This window comes from Mytilus galloprovincialis, chromosome 9 (genome assembly GCF_965363235.1).
Source record: "Mytilus galloprovincialis chromosome 9, xbMytGall1.hap1.1, whole genome shotgun sequence".
Lineage (NCBI taxonomy): Eukaryota > Metazoa > Mollusca > Bivalvia > Mytilida > Mytilidae > Mytilus > Mytilus galloprovincialis.
In genome coordinates, this window is record NC_134846.1 from 85,312,072 (window position 1) to 85,337,342 (window position 25,271).

The 25,271-nt window shown below is 30.7% G+C and overlaps 1 protein-coding gene across 1 annotated transcript in view; it reads right to left on the reverse strand.

Moving 5' to 3' along the window:
- The window catches only part of LOC143047088 (short transient receptor potential channel 7-like), a 32,078-nt gene extending 20,235 nt beyond the window's left edge, over positions 1 to 11,843 (reverse strand). Inside the window, exons 1-3 of the mRNA XM_076220052.1 lie at positions 11,510 to 11,843; positions 4,920 to 5,570; positions 2,492 to 2,668 (exon numbers count right to left, since the gene is read on the reverse strand). Of these exons, the coding sequence (XP_076076167.1) occupies positions 2,492 to 2,668; positions 4,920 to 5,570; positions 11,510 to 11,746 (1,065 nt within the window). The 5' untranslated portion in view covers positions 11,747 to 11,843. The remainder of the gene's footprint in view (positions 1 to 2,491; positions 2,669 to 4,919; positions 5,571 to 11,509) is intronic.
- Between the last annotated feature and the right edge of the window lie 13,428 nt (positions 11,844 to 25,271).

Consider the following 25,271-nt stretch of genomic DNA (forward strand, 5'->3'; position numbering starts at 1 on the left):
ACCTAAAAGCATCAGACGCAACGAAATATACATAACATTAAAAATAGTATCTGTTTCTGCTTCCAACCTTTATAAACGCGATCGGTCATAAAAAAGAAATAATGTTAACATTGCAAAGTGAAACAAAGAAGAGACCAGGAATAACTATTTCGTTTATTCCGGCCCACATCAATTATTCAAATACAGGTAAATCGATAATTTCGACAAATTCTTAATCCATAACAAGAACACAAACAGACCTAGAAAAATTACACGTGCATGTTTATATCAGGTTGCCTGATCATCGGCAGCCTTCGGAGGTCATCTTGATGGATAGTTTGATGACGTTTTGTAGAAAATAAACACGAATTACTGATACTTTATACATGTAAATTGACATGCAATTTAAGTTTTGGTTTTTTTTTTTCTTCTTTTGTTGTTTTAGTTAGGATATACGCTTTAGTATCTTATATAAAAAAAATGAAATAAAAGTATTTGGGTCAGATTGGAAAACGCAAATTTGGCAACGTATGTCCAATTAACAATAGCAAGAAAGTAATACACATAATAAAATCCTAAACAGGTAACTAGCTATGCATTCTTCTATCTAAAAGACGAAGTTCATTTCAATTTTTTTTCCGAAGTTACTTTAATAGCAGTGGGCGGGATTAATTTATCTATTTTGATGACCCTATAAGATTAAAAATGAATTCCAGTTAATGATTTGTCTGAACTCACAGAATTAAATATAAATTATATAATTCTGTTATCAGCAATCTAAGTTGGCGTCGGAAGACATAAAAAGATATTCCAATCAAGTGCCTATAAAGAATAACCATAAAAGAGAACTTTAAACTTTGATAAAATCGGCTAAAAAATTGTCAGATAAAAAATATGATTTATTTATGGGGTCTTACTGTTTTAGGGAAATGTACTAATATAATTGATTGCATTTTGAGAAATGACAGTTGTATATTCCACTTGAAAGAATCTAGTCAAGCTATAGCAAATATTATTAAACTTGCTTTCTTAGTTTATACAACATCTAATGATATTTATGAGAATTTCCTGGATCGAAATAATTGCATTGGCTTAAAAAATGAAATTTGATTCGGTAGAATGTAATAGATAGGAAACTTTTGCATAGTAAAACAGGCATATGGAGAAAATTAATCAACGGTTATAACACGGCGATCATAATTATGTTTGTTATCTTATATTAACAGTATTGTGTTATTTATTATATTGCTTGACATCGGGTCAACTTCTTTTAATATTTCGCTTTTAGGGTGATTTCTTGCATGCCCTTAATGGACATAAATGTCAAAGAGGAAGAGTCAACGAATGCTACTAAATACAATTTGTAGGTCTTTGGATCCTGGTTTACATATTTGTTGTGTTATGTGTAGCACAAATCAACTTCCAATGACGGAATATTAATATTAGTTTATATTACTGTACAAAGATAACATATAAAACAAGAAAAACAATTGAGAGTGGAAGGACTGCTACTACTCAGTACTAGCACCATAAATGTCTTAAAATTATTATTTTTTTTTAATTTTTTTTTTCTATTATTATTTGTCTGGTAGATTATGGACTGTTACTTTTATTTATCATTAAATTGTTTTTATAACTTGATTTTTGTTTAAATTATGTATTCTATAATAATCGAACTAGTTGAGATATAAACATGTTTATGAGGTTGCACCTGAGACTTTTTACGTTGCTATTTTTTATATGAAAAAAAGTATCAATGAATTTAAAAACACACAAATTATCTTTAACACAAGGCAATAGTAATCATAAACATATTTTGAATAATATCAATAAGCAAGTTATCAAAGTCAAAACTTAACTTCCAATCAATAAATAAAACAAATAACCTTTGAAATAATTGATAAAAGACAACTTCTTATATGCGGTAGTCTACTTCTTAAACATCAACGTCTGATGGGGAAAAGATAAGTGCAACAACTAAAATCACTGTTTACACGTATCAGTAGGTACACATAACGTATATCTACTTATAAACATAGATATCAATTGGTTGAAAAGAAAAAGTACAAAATTATAGATGTAAGAGGTCAGGTATTCAAACACAACAAAAATAAAGTTATCATGGATTTTTGTATTATTCCCGTTTTGTCTCCCCGATTTGTACTTTGTGCGTCTCTGTGCAGGATAAAATTCCACAAATTAAGCCGGAGATCGCATGCAATATTGTATGTCTTAAGCAGAGTTCAAATTTTTTAAAGGAATTTCGTATGAATCTTAAGACACTGTGTTAAGAGCTTATAAATTCGTACCAATGCTACTAAACTATCTTTTTGAACACACCATGTCTTGTTGTATAATCCGTCATTGAAAAGTAAATGAAATATTTGAATTGTCGTTTGCTGCTACAGTAAGAGGGGTATTATCTATAATAACGAGCTACGGCGAGATCTCAAGTGAATGTGGGAAAAGCAAAGTTTATTTTTTTATCTATCATTTCTAAATTATATCATACTTTCTTTTCTTGATATCTAATTGCCATTTTGAGGCGAGCTAGAAGATCTCTGGATCCCTCAATCACTGAGTCGGTGCCCTCACTTAATACGGCTTCTACTTCCTGAGTACCTCTACATAAATCCATCAGCTCACAAGCAAAGTCCATACACTTCACAACCAAACCATGATATTCATTCTGAAGGTAAATAAAGGTGTATTAAAATAAAACACAATTAAACTTATGAGTTTGAATGTCCTCTTGGTATATTTTGTGTCTCTTATACCATTGGATATGCTATACGTTTTCTTAAGCTATGACAGTAATATAAGAACTTTGATATGAATTGGGAACTAATCAATAATATTCATTCTGAAAGTTTATAAATGTGCATTAAAATAACTTAGAACTGCAGATGTAATACGTGTTACTATCGGTATCAAAAAATACTGGAGGGGACCAGATGCGTCCACAGGGAAAATGTCTCTTGCTATGAATGCATTATCTGCTAATCGAATCTACATTTAGAAAAATGTTACAATCGGGGAGAAGATATAATCGGTAAAACTTTGACACCCTTCTGGAATCTAATTTTGTAAGACTGCCACAGATGTCACTACAGAGAGTTCAAACAGAAATATGTCGTATATTTAAACAGAATTCGGGGTTCCCTAAACTTAGGAGAACTTCAGATTAATGGTTAGTGCATTTGATGACGACTATGCAATACAGATCGATTGAACTCGAGCCAGGTATATCTTTTATCTGAAAAGAGCCAATTTGGCTGCATCTTGTTTAAGTGAATCATAAATCTAACATTTTCTTCAAATACACTTTTAATTAAAAAAAAAACAACAGAAACCTGCTTTCTATATGTTATATAGCGTATCGTCACAAAAACCTAATACAAATCAATATATTGGTCACTAAAACAATTCGTTTTACATATTAAATGAGTTATTATCAACCAGTGGAATCATTAAGTTGTGGCTTCTTAATCATATTTGTATTTATATATATTTATACCAGATGCCTTTTAGTATCAGTTGAATCAAAGTATTGATGATGCATACAAGTTTCAGTCTACATATAAAATGTGTTTGAACAGGGAAGCGTTATTTTGTTGGTGACTTTAAGTTTTAGTATAATAAACAAATCCCTAAACATATAATTGACGTTTGTTTGAATATATACTTTCATAAGGTTTCTTGTTGAACAATTATCGTTGAAAGGTAATTAAAACATCTAATTTCATTAATGCATACAGGGTAACCAGAAAATGTTTTATTAGAATGTTTTAGTGTCTTGTTACGGAATAAACACGTGGTTGTGACTGGCGTTAACGTTTCAATCAGTCTTTCATTATGCAACGACAAAACATTAACAGACAATTAGGTTCTATGGACTCATGGGAATATTGATGATATATACCCATTTGTAGTAAAGAAATTCTTACAATCTTAGTTTCTAACGTTTACCATATGAAAGTCAAAATATTGAATTCAAATGTCAAATAAACCTAAACTTGGACATTTTCAACATTTTTGAGTAAAAAAAAACATTCAATACTCAAACGAAGAGCTGTAAAATTAAAAAAACAATAACTATCTCTTGAAAATGTACTAAATCTTATAAACTAAAACAGCTACCTTTACATGGAAGAGACTTGATAATTTCATATTTTGATTTCTAAGTGCTTGTTCAATATTAGTACAAAAGGATTTTGAGATTTATGAAGATTTCATAATGATATATTTGAGATTGAACTAACTACCTAATTCATCTAAATGATTTACAGACAAAATTTTACGAATTAGTCATAACATTAATTTTAGATTGTGAAGTGCATTCATTTGAATATGCATTGAAATAGTGGTACAGCAAAATACATGTAATACAATAAATCAATTTAGAATAGGAAACTCAATTTCGAAATGTATTGAGAAAATAAAGAATGATTTAACAAATACCATAACTCATAATATCGTAATGATTTAAAGTTACTTGGTTGTATTTGCATGTCAGTTCATTTTCCATTTGAAATCACTTCGCGTCCAATGACAAATATTTCATGAATACATTTCGGACGGAAAGAAAATCATCAATTGGTCGGGTCAGAAAATTGAGCACACAAGATGAAGGTGATGGATAGATTTGATATTATGGAGCGTGTTGAAGGACGAATCATGAATTAAGGTCACTCATATATGGGAGAATTTACCAAACGCGTGTTTTGTATCAAAATTACATACGATAAATATAATAAAGATTTTTTTTTAAACAGAGACTGTATTTCCATTGCCAATTTGATGTAATTTCGAACAGCGGTATACTACTGATGCCTTTATTTATGTAATTAAAAGATCTTATACTATACATAAATAACGAAAAACATGTGTAGAACATTTGCATGAAATAAATGATGATAAGAAAAATAAATGACACTTGCCTTGAACTCTTTTTCAACTTCTGCAAGCTTCATCATTTCCTGTCTAAGTTCAAATGTCGTCATGATAGGATCCGGACTTGACAGTGCCATGTAAGCAGGACTTGACAACGCTCTATATGCATTCAAACGTGACCTTGACCTTTTTAGAGAATCATAATTCTGCTTGATGACGCAGTCTGTACACTTACAGTAAATTGGATGCGGTTTCTCTATCCGATGATTTCTCGAGAGAAACATTTGAACAATTTCATGATTATTGTACGAGGCAGCTAAAATTAAAGGTGTAATATCCGGAGGAAACTGACTTTTCTCTTCTGTTCTGAAAAAGGCTTCATTGACCCCTGACCTCTTGAATCGATCCTCACCAGCAATAAATGTCGGGTGTTCAATGATTATTTTCACAATTTTTTGTCCTCCCTTACTAATAGCATGGAGTAGTGCCTCTTCAATACAGTTAAAACTTAAGTTGTCAAGCAACATCTCTATGATGTACAGCTTCTCGCTATCGATAGCTAGGTGTAGAGCATTTCTACCCATATAATCTAAACAGTTCACATTCAAGGAGGCTCCCTTCTCTTCCAATGACTGTCGGACGATCCCGACATCACCCAACGATGCTGCGTTTAAATAGACTCTTTCTTCATCTGTCAACTATGATTATAAATAAAAATGAAATGTTTTAAATAAAGCTATAATTTACTATAAGTAAAACTCAGCTTGATACAAATCGGCTAAACAATACAAAAACTAATACTAACCAACAAAATAAAAATATACTGCTTTTTTGTAACTCATTTACTATGGAAAATAAAATATATCAGTCATGAAATAAATTGGTCCCATATGATATTTAGTCTTTTTACCTATGAGTGTAGGTATGTCTAATTCATTGTGAATCACCTAACATGTACTTGCTGGTCTTACTCCTTTTAAAGAAACTGCAAATCTGATTTTTCTTTACTTTCTCCTAAGTTGTCAAATGTGTATGCCCGTGTTTTTCTTTTTTTTTTTTTTTACACAAAACGTCATATTGAGTAAATTTTATCTTGTATGAGTATTGGAATAAAATGATCATTTTGTTGATCGACAGAAACTGTTTCTGCTGAAATACCTTAATGCTGCTATTGGGTGTTTGCACGTCATACTTTATGAATATACATTAAAGGTGATATGCCCTAAACACTACAATCATCTCTAGACAGACAACAACGATAGCCACAAGATACTCATAAAAAGTTAAACCATTCTGATATACGTTATTGAGAGCTTACACTAGCTGTTATATATAATCGAGAACTTCACTCACCAGTAGTACTCGTTTTATGTGTGTGCGTTTAATAACACAACTCTTGAAACTAGCATGAAACCCTAATCAGAATTTAATTTCTTTATTCCTTGATCGCAATGTATTGATATCAAATTGAACTTTGAAAATTGCTACTCAAATAATTTTAAATGTTATACCATAGCATACTCTCGATTGATGCGATAGCCGTGGAAAATGAAGCATATTACAAGTGAGATAAAATATATATCTATGACTTGTCGTAGAAAGTACACCCATCATTGCCAATAGCATCTATTTTAAGCAAGGACAGACCACAAATAGTATTTTGAGTAAGTCAGTAATTGTTATGCCATCGTTAGGTACGACAGACAGATAAATTCATTTATTAGTTTTTCACTCTGTCATCGTGGCTAATCAAATTCCCATTCAGCTAAATTACCTCAATGATTTAAGTGAACTTACATTAATGATCGGGATTTCCATGAAAGAGTTCTAGTGGTATCTAACAAGGCTGATATAATATGTCATTAGACTGGGGAAACAAAGTTTACATTTTTGATGAATCGTTATACTTCTATGACTGTGTATTCTATAATAGAAATCTAGATAAAACGAAGGCTATGTGCAAAAAAAAAAAAAACAACATGCATTCAACGTATTCCCTTTTATAATAGAATATATCGTACCACATCCGTTGTAGAAACTGTATAAAAGGTAGTCACTTTTTGTTAATATAAGAACGCAATTGCAATTTTTTACCTGGTTTTAGTCATTGATACTAAAAAGCTTAACAATTATGAGACCCGTTTCGATATTCTACTAGAAAGTGTTCAATCTTAAATGGCAATTATCGTGAACCTTTGAAAAATATTTATTTGATTTAGCTCCATGCTCAAATTGTTAGTCAGTTGCCTTTAATTCATATATATTCTCTCTTTTAAATTTAGACTTATTCTAAAGAATACGAGTAATCACTTAATAACGATATCAAGATTAATTTCATTTGTTAACTGATAGATAAAATCTACGAAGCAAGGTAAAAGCAAAGCGTGAATGAAACAACGAATCTAACCAAACTCTTCCTATATCCGTTTCTTGTCATAGACAAGGCGTGTCTATGACAACTGACCAAGACATACATGGTCATAAATTGACATCTAGTGATTCGTAGTTTGACATCAGACTTAATCGAGTTGATCTTAAGAACATCAATAATTGCCTCGTTTGTAATGCCACACAAATATTTCGTATTTCCGGTAGGTACGATTGGAAATTTCCTTATCTGTTTGTATGTGACAAATTGACCAATATTTCCTCATTGCACTGTCTTATAACTACTGAGTAAATATTTGCACAATTTGCTTAATGTACAAAGCACATATAATTTCTCTTTGAACGTCTTAAATTCAGAAGCTTCTCGTTTAATCATTCGTCTTATCCACATGGTGTATACTTTCACTATTAGTGCCTTAAATTCAGATTCCAATAGGGAATTCATTAGCTTAAACGGACTAGCAAAATATGACCAATATACCAAAGTAAACTTTTAAAAATTGTTTCGATAAAACATATTTATTTGATTAGAGCTGCATCTTTTGATGGTATTACATCATACACAATACCACTTTTGTTCTGTCAAATGGAAATTATGCAACCTCTACAAATTAAGCAATATTTAGAAAAGACACGATTTTCAAATATTAAACAAATCTATTTTTCTTTCAATAAGGAAGTAAATAGTATATAATAACATCATTTCGTACTCGAGTCTCGATACTTTTATTGAGTAAGCGGTGACATTACGTCAATTAATTTCTTTTGTTGAATGAAAAAAAGGATATGTTTGTTCGATTTCCTTTTAAATTAATTCATTTGTAGAACGATTTATTTCCTTCACTTCCAAGTAGAAAATAGTGACTACTGAACAAAACATTGAATATATTTGCATGTTAGAAGACATCTTCGGGAAAATCTTAAGTGTTTCAAAATGTTAAAGGAAACACAGAGATCATTTCTAAAATTGATTTTTCAAAGTGAACTTTAAGCACGGTTCCATTAAATTAGGTAGACAAGTGTTGTCTTGCTTCCTTTTCAATGGTATTAGAATGGGTGTAATACGTAATGAGACATTCACAAAATAAAATATTTCCCTTCCCCCAAGTTGTCCTATCAAGATGGTTTTCCTGTGTCCTACTACAGATAACTTTTGTTCGGTCACAGATATTAAGTTATTTTAGTTGGGTATGATTTCGCGTATCTATATTTGGCAAGAAATCTGGAAACTATAGCGAATTCTATCAATTACATAATTGTTTCAGGTTAGGGTAAAGGTTTGCGCCTATTTAAACGTTTAAACTAGCTGCATTTGTTTCCACCTGTCTTAAATCAGGAATCTGTTGTTCAGTTATATTCGTTTGTTGGTGTGGTTCATAAGTGTTTTTCGTTTCTCGTTTTTAATATAGGTTAGACCGTTGGTTTTCCCGTTAAATGGTTTTACACTAGTCAATTTTTGGGCCCTTTATAGCTTGTTATTCGATGTGAGCAAAGGTTCCGTGTTGAAGACCACTCTTTGACCTATAATGGTTTACTTTTACTTATTGTGATTTGGAAGACGAGTTGTCTCATTGACACTTATACCACATTTTCTTATATTTTCAATTGTATGTCTTGTTCTACGCATGTCAAGTAAATTAGTATTTTTAGTTATATTGAAAACAAAAATATGAATACTACCTAGTGTTAAAGAAAATAACAGAGAACACTATCTGAATCACTATAAATTCCGTAATGGGTTTAATGCATTGTAAATTCTCCAAAAGACATCCTTCATATTTATTCACTCATTTAGAATGAATGCGAATAAGGCATGTTTACTATCTTTCTTATTCAGATTTTAGCACAAAAGCAGCTTGTCTATATTTTGTAAAAGTACAAATTGAAGATTGAAACTAAAAGGCTACTTCTGATTTATTGAGAAAATTGATTTGTGACACGCTAAAAGCAGTGGTCTTTTAAACAAATATAAATGCTAAAAGACCTGGCTTCTGTAACAGTTATCAAAACGACTAATGTTCTAAGAAGATAACAAGTCTCAATATGTCCCTTTTCTATTAAACTTTAAACAAATTAAGTAATTGGATTTTAGAAGAAAGCGTTAGATATCAATTCTTAAATTGATTATGTTTGTAGAATAATGATTTATTTTATTATAGTGTCTCCTATTTGATCAACATAAACATAAACAACAACAAAATAAAATGACCAAATATCCACCCTTGTGTAGACTTATGAGACACTTATGTAAACATTTCTAAAATTTAAATGTTAAGAGATAGTGTATACAGTCAAGATGAAGATTAAGTTTGCCTATTGTTGATCTGTTACTTTAATGATTGTCACTTCACTAAACTTAATAAATTAATAAGAATACAACGAAACACCCGTTTACAACAACATTTATAGATATTTATTTTCAGAAGAACCTTGGTTTTGTTTATATTACTTTTAACTGCTTACTGGAGAGCTTTGATAGTCTGAAGTTTTAATCGTTTACAGACCCTAAAATATGCTGCCTATCTATATTTGAAGACCATATGCTGGTATCTTGTTTGAATTACTGACATTTACCCCTCGACTGAGTCTTTCATATTTATACTAATACATCTTAATAACGATCAAAGTCATATTAAACGAAACATATACATATATTCGACAAACATCTCGTTTTTTATTTCCGTTCGATTTATCAAATTGACTTTTTAATTTAATTATAAATGTTTATGAAAATGTCAATCCATGTGAAATCTTCAATTAAACTATAAAATTGAAAGGAAAGTAATATTTTACGTCTGAATTATATCTTAATAGTATTTGAGATTTACTAAGATTGTTACGGGTTTATATATTCCATCACTTGATCTTTTCAAACACCAAATCAATAAACTTAAATCGCTCGACTTAAATCCGATCTATCTTTCTTCCGCTGGTTTATGAGACAAACAGTCCAGATGATATGTCATAATCATTCTTAAAGGACGATTTGCATTTTATTGAAATTAATGAAATGGTTGATTTAAATGTAAAAAGATTTTAACAGAAGATTTGCAATTTAAAGCTTAAGGGAGATGCAGGTTTTAAACGTCAATCCGACAGCAACCCAATATTAACCACACAAATAATTAAAAGACACCCAGAGTTCAACATACAGTCTCCAACTATAGGAATATGTTTATTAAAAATGCACTAAACTTTAACGGCTTTAAAGTCGGATTGTTTAAATTTTATATTGTTTGCAAAAATGTATAATGCTAATTCATAATTTCAAAAATGTAACTACGTAATTTTTAATATGTTTAATGCTAATACTTCAGACATAAAAGAAGGACGAAAGATACCTGCCTGACTATGCACGAAGGTTTATCCAAAAACGTTTAGTCACTCAATATTTCACATCACAAATTGTTGTTTTATCAATTAAAATGTTTATGTTAAGAATAGAATTTGTATACAGTTACTTGGGTGTGTATAGTTTTTATACTTATATCGTGTTTTACTTAAATTAATAAACATCTACATGAACACTACTTTTGTCGCTGATGAATCTTTGGGAAACAATTGTATCAAAGCAGAAGTATAAATAGGTGGATAAAATGATAAGGTATGATATCTGGAAATATTAGAGAGTTTTTTAATCTGTTACCAAAATTGTATAAGATAAGGTTAATGGTTAAATCCTTTGAATTCTGTAATTGCGATGTCAAAGCTTTGAAAATTGTAGAAACATAAATGCGCACAAAAATACCATACTGAATCCATTCTAACAAAAACTGTCAACAGTATCAACAACACGTATGTATATAATTATCTTCTCACGATATGCTTTGAAATTTTTGAAAGTGATGATAATGTTTAAGAAGTAAACAGTAAATTTGCGTTTGAACCAAGTCCAAAATATGACTTGTTTTCATTGTTTTCCCCGGTGGTAGATATAGTGGAGCATTTGATTACAAAAAAAAATTCATTTTGTTAAAACTGTTTTATGTGTTTTCTTTACACACTAGTATAATTGTGCATGCTTTGGTCTCGAGTTAATTTGGTGTTCTTGACAAATAGTCTCGACAACTTCTATTCAAACTCTTTTATGTATTAAGATTTTGACAAAGAGTATAGACTCTCTGATATTTTTTGGAATCTTATCTTGAAATCTAAAATTTGTTGATGTTTATGTCGTTAGGTTGCTGTCTCGTAGACCCATACCCAAAACTCCCTTTTCTACATAAAAATAAAATTAACGTTAACTTACCTGAATATCTTCAAAGTTTGTGAAGAGAGATCCCTGGGATGGCATGGTTGATGCCCTCTTGTGTTCCGCTGTCCCTCCACTGTAGTCGACGCCCCTGGACGGAGAATTATAAGGAGAATTATAAACTATACATGGTAACAGTTTATTAGACATATTTGACATGTCGACAGTTCGTCCACCAGAAGAATTGTTCAAATCAACAAAAAACATATAAAAATGTTTTATAATTACGCGCATGAATTTTGTGTTCTCACATAGAGTAAAGAACAGATACCCATTAATCTGATAAAGTAAGAAATTAAAACCACCAGCAATACCATCATGTCAAATAGCTGTTTATCTAATAGGGTTTGTAATGCTTCGTAAAAACTTTATATTTAACAAGCTTAACACTTCCATGTGATCACAGCAATATTTATTAGATGATTCCAAATTAAGTAGTGTTTGTCTCTCAGTGAGAGCAAAATTAACCAACTGAAACACAATTATCGAAAAGCACAGGCGAAACTATATGGCGCCCATGTTTCATATTTTGATAACCAATATCATTTGAGAAGAGTGCGATCTTATCGGAAATTACATTTTATATTGGTACTGCCTTTCCTAATATTTGTACGATAGATAGCCAGTTATTGACATATATCAAACTCTCTGGCCAGCGAGCCACACGATCAGACGTGGCGTTAAGAATTTGTAAGTTGAATACCTCTCACTTGATGAGAACGTCATTGTTTGTCCGTTAATCTCGTTGAATCTCGTGGAATGAACACGTTATAATCAGACTTGTGTCATATCTGCCGTGCTAATAACAGTCTGTGGTCATTAAATAAATATCCATTAGATCCTTACATTACCAATGTACTGTCAATGTTCTTTCGTTTAATTTCTTTCCTATCTCACGATTTATTACAATTCTAAACTTCACATTTCAAACTGCATTCTGTCACTGTTTATATTTCCTATTTGAATTTTTTAGAATTATGCTATTCAAATTTGGAAGTTGATAAATTCCTCGGTAAATTATCAATAATCTAATCAACTTTTATTTTAATATCTTTTTCAGCCTTGGATATTTCGTACTGTGCTATTTTATATTTATTCACTCTGTTCATTCAGTTAAATTTTACAAGATTTTGATTAAAATCACCATGCCAAATGAATAACTTTGAAAAGCTGAATTTTGACGAACGTTTAGCATGTAATGTAATAGAAAAATCAGTGAAAATCAAATATAACGATATAACACTTATATGAATTCAATCTGACATGCCATATACTTGATGTATATCATTTATTTTCTCCGGCTAAGGAGTATATTAGAATAATTGTTTTATTTTCTATTTATGTTGACCAATTATTTCTTTGAAAGAAAGTTAAATGATGATCATGACCTAATGTTATGTGAAGGCATCATGCAAATGCTATAGCACTCAAGGATAACTAACACACTCAAAACCATGAAACAAATGACATATTGAAATAAGATTTGTCTTTGGAAAAAAAAAGTCAAATGCAAAATAATGAAATGAGCATATATGAATGTGAGGGCCTCAGGGAAGAGTAGTTTATTGTAACTAACTGAGTTTACCCTCTTTAAATAAAGAATTTATTATTATTATTATTATTATTATTATTATTATTATTATTATTATTATTATTATTATTATTATTATTATTATTATTATTATTATTATTATTATAATGTTACTGACGTATACGGTGACTACATATACTGTATTTTGAAAAAAGATTTTTGTTATCATACATATATTCCATCTAAACTCTTTCCATTTGCCTGTAAAGAATAAACACATTTTCGGTTTGCAACATGTCAATGACAATCGTAACCTGCTATTAAGTTACTGTCCAAGGTTAGGGCTTAACCCCGCCAAATTATGTATGAGCTTTTTCAAAGTCGGGAGCCTGTAATTCATGGGTTGTCGTGTATTGCCAGATATAGTACTTATTTTTCATTTAATGTTTTTACATAAATCCAGTCGTTGATTTTGTTTTCATGAAGAGGCGCTTGGCATGTTGTATGTGTATTACTCCTTGTTGAAGGTTGAACAATTCATGCTTGAAAAATGGCAGACAGCAACTAACGGCAATCATCGATTAACCTGACTTGGGAACGGCACATAATAAAGAAACTAGCAGGGATACACATTTTTCTAAGTGCGCAACCAAACAAGATCGGAGCTTCGAAACCAATGTAGGCTTCGTTCAAATTTCTATGAAAACTGCATGTATTAAATAATTCATGTTTCCATTTTACGTATGTACGTCTTTCAACTTATGTAAATGTATTTTAACATACTATAATTCCTATTTGGAATATGCTCGGAACTAAAACTATTTTGAGGACGAATGTATACGAAACTGCCCATACTTAGTAAATGAGAGTTTTTTTCGAATTTTTAGCGTGAACGTTTTTAAATCTAAACTGCTCGAATGAGATATAAATTTTGCTACATTATTTTTTTTTTAATTTTCGATCTCGGAGTATGCTTTGGGCTGCCTTCGAGACAAATACATGTGTCAAATGAATACAGAATCTCATATTTTTCAATGAATAATTGCTTGCCATGTTGAAATTCGCATAATATCCTCTCGATATAGCTGATTATGACGTACCTTCTGATGACCAACGTCACATACGTATCGATAACCAACGTCCCATACTTCGTATTTACGAACGTCACATACCTATCGATAACCAGCGTCACATCTTATCGTGTTTTTCCTTGTTTTTCATAATTTTTTTAAGTATATTTCAGATTGAAGAAGTTTGTGCACACCCAAGAAACAACTTTATATTTGGTGAGATTATGTCAATGGTTAAAAGCTTCTGTTTAATTATTTTGTTGTTTATTGGCTGCCCACGATGTTTTCACAACGGAAATAAAGATAGAAAACTGCATAAATTCTGTTTTTTTAATCGTTTTTGTGAAAACAGTAAATATTATGACGTATTTGTGACGTCATCAGATAAAAACCTTGATGTTTTTCATTTATATTTCTTGACCCTATGAATTTCTAAACATTGTGTGCCTACTTAAAATAGTTATCAAACATTTTATTTGCTTGGGTCAAAACCAGGCCTTAATGCCCCTACTCCTTTAGACTATTAACTGTATAGATTTAGTATGACCTAGTACATATTGAAGACGGTGTTCTTTTATTGATTCATAATCAGATAGAACAAAATGTCTTTGCTTTCTCATTCACGATTGTGACATACTAAGTTGGTATTAATGTCTTTTTGTTCGTATAAAGGCTAAGAAAACAGTGATGTAATTTGAATTATTTCTTTTATCCATTAATTCCTTAGAAGTATTTGACTGCTTTGTTTTGTGTATTATGAATTATTGTTGTTCCAAAAGAAGTCTCGTATGGCCGATTTTTAAACAACTTGAACATACCAAGTACTCAGTATGAGCAGGAGGCTGATTATGTTAAAAGAAAGTCATATTGATATATATTTCAAGATGTATATTTTATGAATCTAATCATAATTATTCATCATCTATATTTGATATAGGTTAACATCAGAGATTAAATTGAAAGTTATGTTAAAATGTATGATTTATACGATATCCTAGGCCTTGTATTTCTTATCATGATTTATGTGATAGAAAGTTGATGCTCAAAACGAGGGTATTAAACCCAACGTTCCTAACCGGTGAATTTGAACTTATCCCTTCGTAGGTTTTTGGACACTATCACGAGTTGGTTGATCATTATGGAATAGCCGTCTCACAGATATAAGGGGATATGTTCCTATTTTTGTAATTACAATTTCTTTCCCTTTCATGTGGAGCAGGATCTACCGACCGTTCCAGAGCATCTGAGATAACACCAGATTTTGGTTGGGTTCGTCTTTCTCAGTCTTTAGTTTGTCTGTTTGTCTTTTTCTTTTTTCAACCATTGTGTTGTCAATTGTGTTTTAAGTTATGCGTTTGAATGTCCATGTGGTTTTTGCTGCCTCTCTTTTATAGAAATTCTTTTGTCAGATCTGAATCTGATATATACTAATTTCAATTTGCTCTATAATTTTTGGAAAGAATATATCCTTTTAAAAATATTGTAAAGTAACTGTTATTTTTTGTAAATTTATTGTACTTGTGTTTTAAAGTGGACAATTCAACAATTATTTGTACGTAAGCTATCCAGTGTCGTAAACTTCTGACGTCATATAAATGAAAATGTAGTCTGCTAGAATCGATCACCAAAATGACAATGATTTAAGTAAAAAAACAGATAGTTTAAAAAGAACGACTTTTTCATCCAAAGAAGCATTAAATGACAAGACAACTAATAAGTTGTATACAATCTAAATTCTTTCTAAAGACAAAATGACATACCAATCTTTATGTCACAAATAAATCCAATACGATTTAGTAATCTAAAGTAAAATTCAAACATTTATACGTCTATTTTTACCATAAACCACACAGAGAAAATTTAAGAATGATAAGAGGGGAAAAAAGAGAAATCAATGTTTATTATAGCTTAAATTGACCGTGTCCCAGTTACAAAAACCTGAATAATAAAGATTACGATTAAAGGAATATGTGGTACCCTAGAACTCCTGCACTAAACCCATGTTTTTATAAGGTATTATTTCTATAGTCTTACTTGTTGATGTTTTGTTGTCTGTTGTATTGATATTACAGAATTATGTGCTTATAAAAAAACGAAACAAAAGCAATTGCCCTCCATATGTTATTTTATGATTTAAAGCTAAAATTGAATCTTTCAGTAAAAAACTTCGGCATAAATTTTCTAGTGAGATGAAAACACATATACTTCAACGTGAAATCAAGCATACGTCATGTGATTGGAATTGTCAGAACGATGATGTCGATTAAAAAGTAAATATAGATGTAGATTGTATTTTTTTTTTTATTTATCAAACTTCAATCATTAAAATACATGTATTAATATCATAGGATGATAATTCATATAACGGAATTTTATGAGACTGTCGTACTAATGAGAGGTTTAGCGCTATAAAACCAGGTTCAATCCACCATTTTCTACATTTGAAAATGCCTGTACCAAGTCAGGAATATGACAGTTGTTGTCCATTCGTTTGATGTGTTTTGTCATTTGATTTTGCCATGTGATAAGGGACTTTCCGATTGAATTTTCCTCGGAGTTTAGTGTTTCTTAGTTTTCATTATTATATATAAAATCAATTACTCATGTTTACTTATTACATCGCCAACTACCTTTACCAAATTAATAAAATTTGAAATAGTTTGAATAATTATCCACATCAACCTTGTCTCCTCTGAAAATTTACAGACATCCAAATAACAATGACCAACACAAGGTCCATATAGGTCGACGAAAGAAACACGACCCATTGTATTGGTACTGTTCTATTTAAAAAGGAGATATGCAAAACAGGTTTATTCTTTATTTTGTTGAAGGCAGTTTTTATCCTAACTGCATGACCATCATTTAAGCGGTTTGAAAGCAACATCAAAAAGATGTTTATTAACTAGCATTCCTTGACCATGTCCAGTCTCAAAAACATAATAAAAGAAACATTTCAAAGAAGCGTCGACTCTCGTCGGAATAATTCTAACTTCCCTTGGTATGTGTGTGAATAATATCTATCGATTTCTCACGATGGTCAATCTGATATTTGTAATCTAAACCCTGAGCATAGACCTGGCGAATACTTCAAACTCAGACACATTTTGACATTTAATACTAGTTTAACAATTGTATTGAATGATGTAGTAATTTCAAGTTATGTAATGTAATTGTATTTAACTTGTCTGATTCTATTCATTTCAATCCAAACGAAATAAATTATTTGTCTGATCTGACATCAATGATTTAAACGAATTTTCCTATTTTGATCTAATGTCTTGATATGAACTTTAAACGTAAAAATCATCTTTTCTAATATTCTTAATTAGAAATTGTAATAAAAGCAATTAAGCGCTATATTTTCTGTGATATTTTCAATATTCTGGGTTAAATTGGTACAAATACTATTTTTTTTGCCAATCATTTTAAGATGTTTTGATTATTTGTTATGAATCCAAATATTTTACTATATTTTTTACAAACTTCTATCGAAACACCAATAGTACATTATTTTTTTCCTTCTACAGAAACTCATATAACACAAACATGAAAGCATTAGTTTTCTTGTTTTCTTTCATTTGTCATTTCACTGCCTTTTATAGCTGACTATGCGGTATATGTTTTACTCATTATTGAAGGCCGTAGAGTGACCTATAGTTGTTAATTTCTGTGTCATGTGGTCTATTGTAGAGAAAGTTTTTTCTCATTGGCAATAATATCACATCTTCTTATTCTTATATAAAGCTCAATTATACCGAAATAAAGATATTAAAATGAAACGTCTGGAATCAAACAAAATGTGATTTCTATTTTTGTAAATTGTACTACTATATCATATCTAGACCACTCCTTATAAAGACAGTGCATGAGTAATCTATGATTTAAATGTGTATAGTATAAACTCTTTCAGATCGGATTGATTTATTAGTCTGATAAATCACAAATGGCAGTTTTCTTAGTTTTTACATTATCAAGAAGAGATAATCTTTCACCCTTCAAGCATCAACAGTTTATTCCTAGAACAATGTAGAAATAAATGCTTCTTCGGTCAGTCGTGAATATCTAATCAAACTATGCAATAAGGTGATCTTTCATTATCTCACACAGGATCAGAGACAGGCGTAATACTGCATACTCAATACAAAAATAAACATAATGATAGGCAATGAGACAACTATCCATAAGAGTCCATGCTTTTATGTAAGCAGCTATAAGTAACCGTACACCATTCAACAATGAACAAACCCATACCGTGTAGTTAACAATAAAACGGTCTGATATATAACGAAACAATTAATGAAAAAAAATATAAATAACAGTTACTGATTTCAGAGCACAAGGATTAGAAATATATGCAAAAAGTAAAATAACAAAAATACTCCGAGGAAAATTTAAAAATGAAAGTCTGAAATCAAATGGCAAATTCAAAATCTCAAACACATCAATGGATAATAACTGTTGGTTTTATAGCTGGCTAAACCTATCACTTGTGACTTGGTTTTATAGCTGGCTAAACCTATCACTTGTGACTTGGTTTTATAGCTGGCTAAACCTATCACTTGTGTAACTGTCAATTAAAATTCTATTATTTTGACAACCATGTTTGCTACACCGATTTTGTTTTTGTCCATAGATTTAAGAGTTTTGAACAGCTGTAAACTACTATTGCCTTTATTTGAACAAAACAAAAAGACACAATAGGTAAAAAAAGTCATACCGAACATTAGTTTTGACGAGGATACATTACCTCATTTTTTCTATTGTTCTCATCATTAAAAACAATTGTAACAATGTATTACGTGGCAATTAAGAACACTTGACAGTTGTTGTCCATTCGTTTGATGTGTTTTATCATTTGATTTTGCCATTTGATTAAGGACTTTTGTTTTGAATTTTCCTCGGAGTTCAGTATTTTTGTGATTCTACTTTTTAGAAATGCATGTATAAATCTATGTATAAAACAAATGCTTATTGCCTTAAAAAAGAATACGGTACATAAAGTTAAGAGAAAGTCGAGTATGAATATACATCACACAATGATACATTCACAACAATAAAACTTTCTGTAGCAACATAATTCAATATAAAAACTATTTACAAGTCTAGAGAATCTGAACCGATCTCCATTATGTAATAAAGCGTATTTCATCGTCATTCAATAAATATTCAATAAAACAAACCTCATAACAAAGCGTTGCACCAAATGTACAATTAATCAAGTTCTATTGTCTTTTATAATCTATAACTAAATCTCATAGGTTTCCCATCCAACGGCAAAGAAAGTTGAAACAGAAGATGGTGTGATAATATGTGTGCTGTTTAATATAAAATGTCTTTGAAATATCAAGTTTGAGGTGGGTGCGATCTAGATATTTTTAGGAACCTGAGTTCGCTGAGTTAACATTTTAAAGATAAACTACTGTTCGTTACGACTAGTTGGTTCATTTTGGTATGTTGAGTTCAACTATCGATGGGATAGCGTACAAGAGCTTAATACTACGATCTTTACCAAAAGTAATAGTATGTTATTTAGAACAATTGTCGTGTAAACTATTTTGGGTTATAGCTCTTCAACAATTCCATTTTCCATATGTTTGTGGATGTTTAAAAACTTTTGTCTGCTGAATACCAATTATTGGCGTACTTGTATAAACCCATTATAACTGTTTGGGTTGCTGACCCAATTTTTTCCAATATTACGAAACTATAAACAATTTCATAAAACCAGGTTTAACCCATCATTTCTTCATTTGTTTAAAAATACTATCACACAAACATAAGCATTTAAAGAAAATAGCAATGTGCAAGAGAATTTTTCACAATATGTAAGTCAATAACACATGAATGCACAGATTAAAAACAACCCTACTATGTTGGTCCGAGTTGTAATGTATTCATCGCCTGTCTTCTGCAAAAATTAAGAAGTCTATATTTTTTTATATTAGGAACCTCGAAAACACTTGAATAAAAAATTAAAATCAAAACAGCATACATATAAGTTTATGTTCCGTACATGAATCTTAATGAAGGGTTATTGAGTTCTGTCGAGCTGTTTTCAAAAAGCTGAGGATACACAAAGTGTGACGCGGAGTTACATAGACATCATAAGTAATCCCGAGGAATGTTATGCAACTATATCAATTGTGACAGAATGAGGTACTTGAACACTGACGGTGAAGCTATATTTTGCACATACAAGCATTTTCAAGAAACTGCATACGAGATATCAGTAAAATGACAACTCGTTATCAAGAAACAAAACGCGAAAAACTGTAAATCGTGGAAGACCTTGATTCCCGGTCCGTTCTACCTAAATTCTAAAATCTAGCCAAATTAAACTAAACCAATTATGGGAAGAAGAGAAAAGATTAAACTGATTTGTAGATCTATGTAACCGACTTAAATATGTACTTTAACTGCAAAGATACATGTTGTTATTTGGCGATAGAAGTAACTCACACTTTTATTTAAAGATAAATTATTCCTTGTGTCTTATAGTTACACCCAATCAGCTTTTCATAGAGGTGTATGTCAGATTAAAGGAAACTGTCTTTAAAAACTCATTGTATGAAGTCATGTGATATTACAGCATTTCCGTAATACAAGCATCTACTATTTAGTAATGTGATACAGACAGAATAGAGTCATTTGTTATGCAGTGTCGGTTTGTGTTTGATTACGTAATTATCCTATACGTAAGCGGCAGACCATAACCCTCATAGATCACCATGTGTCAATCTTCAAGAAGCTAACCAATATATCTTTGTAATAATCAGTTCCTCACAAGCATAAATAATGTCCTTAGAGTAAAGAGATCAACTAATTTGTTGTAACTATTAAGATAGTACATCATCAGAACCAACATGTAAAACATAGAATGTTCATGAAATGCTTCAGACCTTACCATGAAAGTAGTTGCATTTATATTTGATGCACATGTTCTTTATTTAACTTTAACGAGAATGCAATCTTTTTGTGATTTTATAGGGTTGTAAAAGCGTTGATCGTATGCATATACAGTATTTGAAAGTGCTACTGCTCTTCATATTACATGTGCTTTGGAATAATGAAAATTAACATACTGGTCAGCCAGTAAATTTAGTTCGACTTTTGTAACATGTTCCCTGATTTGATTATCTGATAGATATACCATTTTTACTCTTTTTATACGTGAAAAAATAAAGTAATATTCTGTTATCCCATGAACAACCAAGAGGGATTACTTTAGAAACGATGTTTTTGCTAATTGTGTTTTTAAAAAAAAGTCAAATGAAACAAATATCATAGATCAGTACGGTTTCGACGAAATAAGCTGTATAGTGCTTTTGTTTTGTGGTTGCCATGACTGATTTCGGAGGAATATGTTGTATTATTCAATCAAAAACTGTGTTTTAAAGTTATAATTAAAAGTCCCCTTGAATAAACCTGGGGCCGTGTCAATGAAAGTATCCTAGGATATGTCCTCAAATATGTCTTAGGACGTTATTTAGGATGGTCTTAGGACGTGTCTGAGACATGTCTTAGGATGTAAAACAAAGCTGTCTTATGACAGTCCTAACTACGATGGTCCTAGGACCATATTAACACATTTTTTTAATTGAAAAAATATGTTGAGATTGCTATGACATAGATTTAATGGTATTTTAGTATCTATATGTATAAAGAGAGGTAGGAGGACTTTTATATGGAAAACAATTAACGCAAAATAAAAGTTCAAGATTTAACGTTATTCTAATAAAAAAACGTTGTTTAATAATATGATAAAAGATATATAAATGAATTTAATACGGATACAAAAGTAAATAGTCACGAAACTTTGTTAAAGCGATATTCGTGCTGCAATTTTAGTCGATGAACTAGTTTTGTCCTTTTATTACACGTATCGAATGAGGATAAGTTAAAAAAAAAAAAAGTCACATTTTCCCCATTTTAAAATTAATATTGCACCGTTTTTAGTTAGTCGCAAAAATGTTGCTTTAATGCTTGTATGTTTTAGGCTTCATAAAAGGCATCACAAAATAATCTAATGTAATACAATTAAATCTTTAACAAAAATTGAAAAAAAAAATGTTGTATTAATTTAATTCTCGTTGTTTTTATTACGTTTTAGGACATTGTAACCTTTAGGACTATCCTAAGACACCTATTTGTATATCCTAACTTTAGGACCAAATTTAGGACATATCTTATTTTAGGAGACTTTTGTTAACCTGACTTAGGACTGAGACGTGTCCTAAGACCATCCTAAGACATGGTCTAGCCCTAGGACAGCTTCGTTGACACGGCCCCTGTTTTATACTATTTACATATATTTTCCTGTATTATAGCGCAAATGCAATACGTTTTATGGCGCAAATGGACGATCATTTTGGCGCAAAAGCAAAGCACTGCTCCTTATCTTCATAGAAAAAAATCTACTTAGTTTCTGGATCATGAAAAGGGAAATCATCAATAGAGTTGATTTCATACCAAATCAAAATAATCACATTAAGTGAATTACATTTTTTTATAGGGAGGTGTTATCCCTTTATTACCGTTGACATAGTTGTGTGAAAGAACATTATTACACTGATAAAACCCTTTACTAGATTTTTATCCTTATATTTAATCAAATTCCAATTAAAAGTAGACACTTCAGACGGTCAATGATTATTAGAAATTATATCTAAATACAATATAACACTACAATCCAAATTGGATGAACGTTTTCTCCACGCAAAAACTATTGATAGTATGGCATAATTATGTTAAGTAAACAAGCATACATTTTCATATAAACAATATGTCAATCATCAATATGTTGTCTTTGAATAATTGTCAGTAATCAATGTAGTGTTTACCACAGCTAGTAAGTCATAACCTTATAATATAGCTTTGAACAATTGCTTCAACCTTATAAAATAGTCATAATCTCTATATATGAAACTTTCTGTACTTGAATACGAGAATTAACTCGATCTTACTAAGTTTGAAAATCAAGATTGGAATTAAAAAAATAATATTTCAATTAATTACATTGAAATCTTCCGTCTCTTTAAAAATTTGAAAATTTGGATATCAGATTTAGCATCCGATAATGACTCCTTTCGAAATTCAGTAATATTTTCGGTGCTTTAGCTTAAGTTTCTTACGTACTTTGTTTTCACCTTGTTTGTTATTCTTTTGGTCATCCTTCTGTTGACTTATATCTTTAATGTCGTTTTGTTTTACTTATATTTTATCAGCATATTGTTTACTATATAGTGGTTTTATTGTTGTTGACGTATTAAAGTCATAAGAAACGAGTGACCGGTGAAAAATAATGCTCTTCCAATTCTTGAACCAATGCATACAAACATCATAGACTTAGACTTCTGTTCAAGAATTTTTCATTTTTTTTTTTCGCATAAATTTCTTATAATCGTCAATTTTTTTTTCAATCGGTCAGTGTTGTTGTGAAAATATGGCAGGTAATTAAAGTTCGTTTTTTGAAGCCGAAGTTTAACGATTGTCACCTGTTTGTCAACAATTAACAAAAAATCAACAAAAAAGCTTGGAAATTGAGCACGTGTTTAAAATGTAAATTCAAATAATAGTTTATTTTAAGGACATCCATGAGTATTGCGATCACCGGATTTTTACGAGATGGGTCACACTGAGGTCACTTTGCATACGGAAAATATGTCGGGGGAAGCATTTAAAATAAAGTAAACTTCTTCTAAATACGAATAAATTACAGAATTTTCTTCAGAATGCATTATTTTATTTTAATTTGAGGTTTCTTATCACTTTAAACAACGTTTTTACTTTTGAACATTTCCTTATTAAGTTTGCAACAAAGTTCCATTATATCTGCAATATATTTAACTTTTTCATATTTACAAATATATCCCTCTATGTTGTAATGTTTCACTGTTGTGTATGTCTTTCTATGTTGTGATGTTACACTGTTATGTATGTCTTTATATTTGTAATGTAACACTATTGTTTCAGAAAAGGGTGGAGGTTGGTACCTATCAAAATATTTAATCCCGCTGCATTTGTCTGCACATGTTCTAAGTCTGGACTCTGATGTTTAGTAGTTGTCGTTTGTTGATGTGGTCCATAAGTGTTTCTCGTTTCTTGTTTTTTACATAGATTATACCGTTGGTTTTTCCGTTTGAATCGTTTATCACTTTTACCTTTTGTGACACTTTATAGCTTGCTATTCAGTGTGAATCAATGCTCCATGTTGAAGACTGTACTTTGACCTATAATGGTTTATTTTTAGAAATTGTATTACAAGGATATTTCTCTCATTGTCAATCATACCACATCTTCTTATAACTATCATATAGTCTACTAGTATTTAATCCGATATATATTATGAACACAATGATACGGCTTCGCACAGCATACAACACATACTGAGTATTGTACTATTGTTTATATGGCAATTTTATTTAAAACTCCATGCGCTAAAAGAAGCTCTTCTGTAGACGAAATGCGCGTCTGACACAAAATTTCATTCCTGGTATTTATGATGAGTTTTCACAACCATTGGGTCAATGCCAATGTTGTTGGGGTTTTTATTCCTCGAAGGTATCACCAGCACAGTAGTCAACACTTCTGTGTTCTGTGTTGACTTCACTTCTGTGTTGACTTCAATTATCATTGATTTGGTCATAATTATAAATTAACTGTTTATAAAACTTTTACATTTTGAAATACTAAGGCTTTTCTACCTCAGATTAGAGATTTATTTAGCTGCATTTGGCGAAGCTTTTGGGAATATTTGGTCCTCAATGCTATTCAACTTCTTAATAATTTGTATTCATGTGGAACATCAATCCAGAGTTGTAGAATGTAAAAATAACATAGGAATATCCCTTTTTTATCTGAGCGTTACTCGGTAGTCTTGTGTGGACGAAACGCGCGTCTGCGTACTAAATTATAAACCTGGTACCTTTTGATAGCTATTATGCGTGTGTTTCTCTGTTTTATATCTTCTCCCATTTATTTGTATTGTAGTCCTGTCATGCAATGTTGTCATATTAATGTTATATTTAACATTGCCATAAAGCCGGGAGGTTTGGCTAGCCACAACACCAGGTTCAACCCACCATTGTTTTTTTTTTTTTAAATGTCCTGTACCAAGTAAGGAAAATAGCCATTTTTATATTATAGTTCGTTTCTG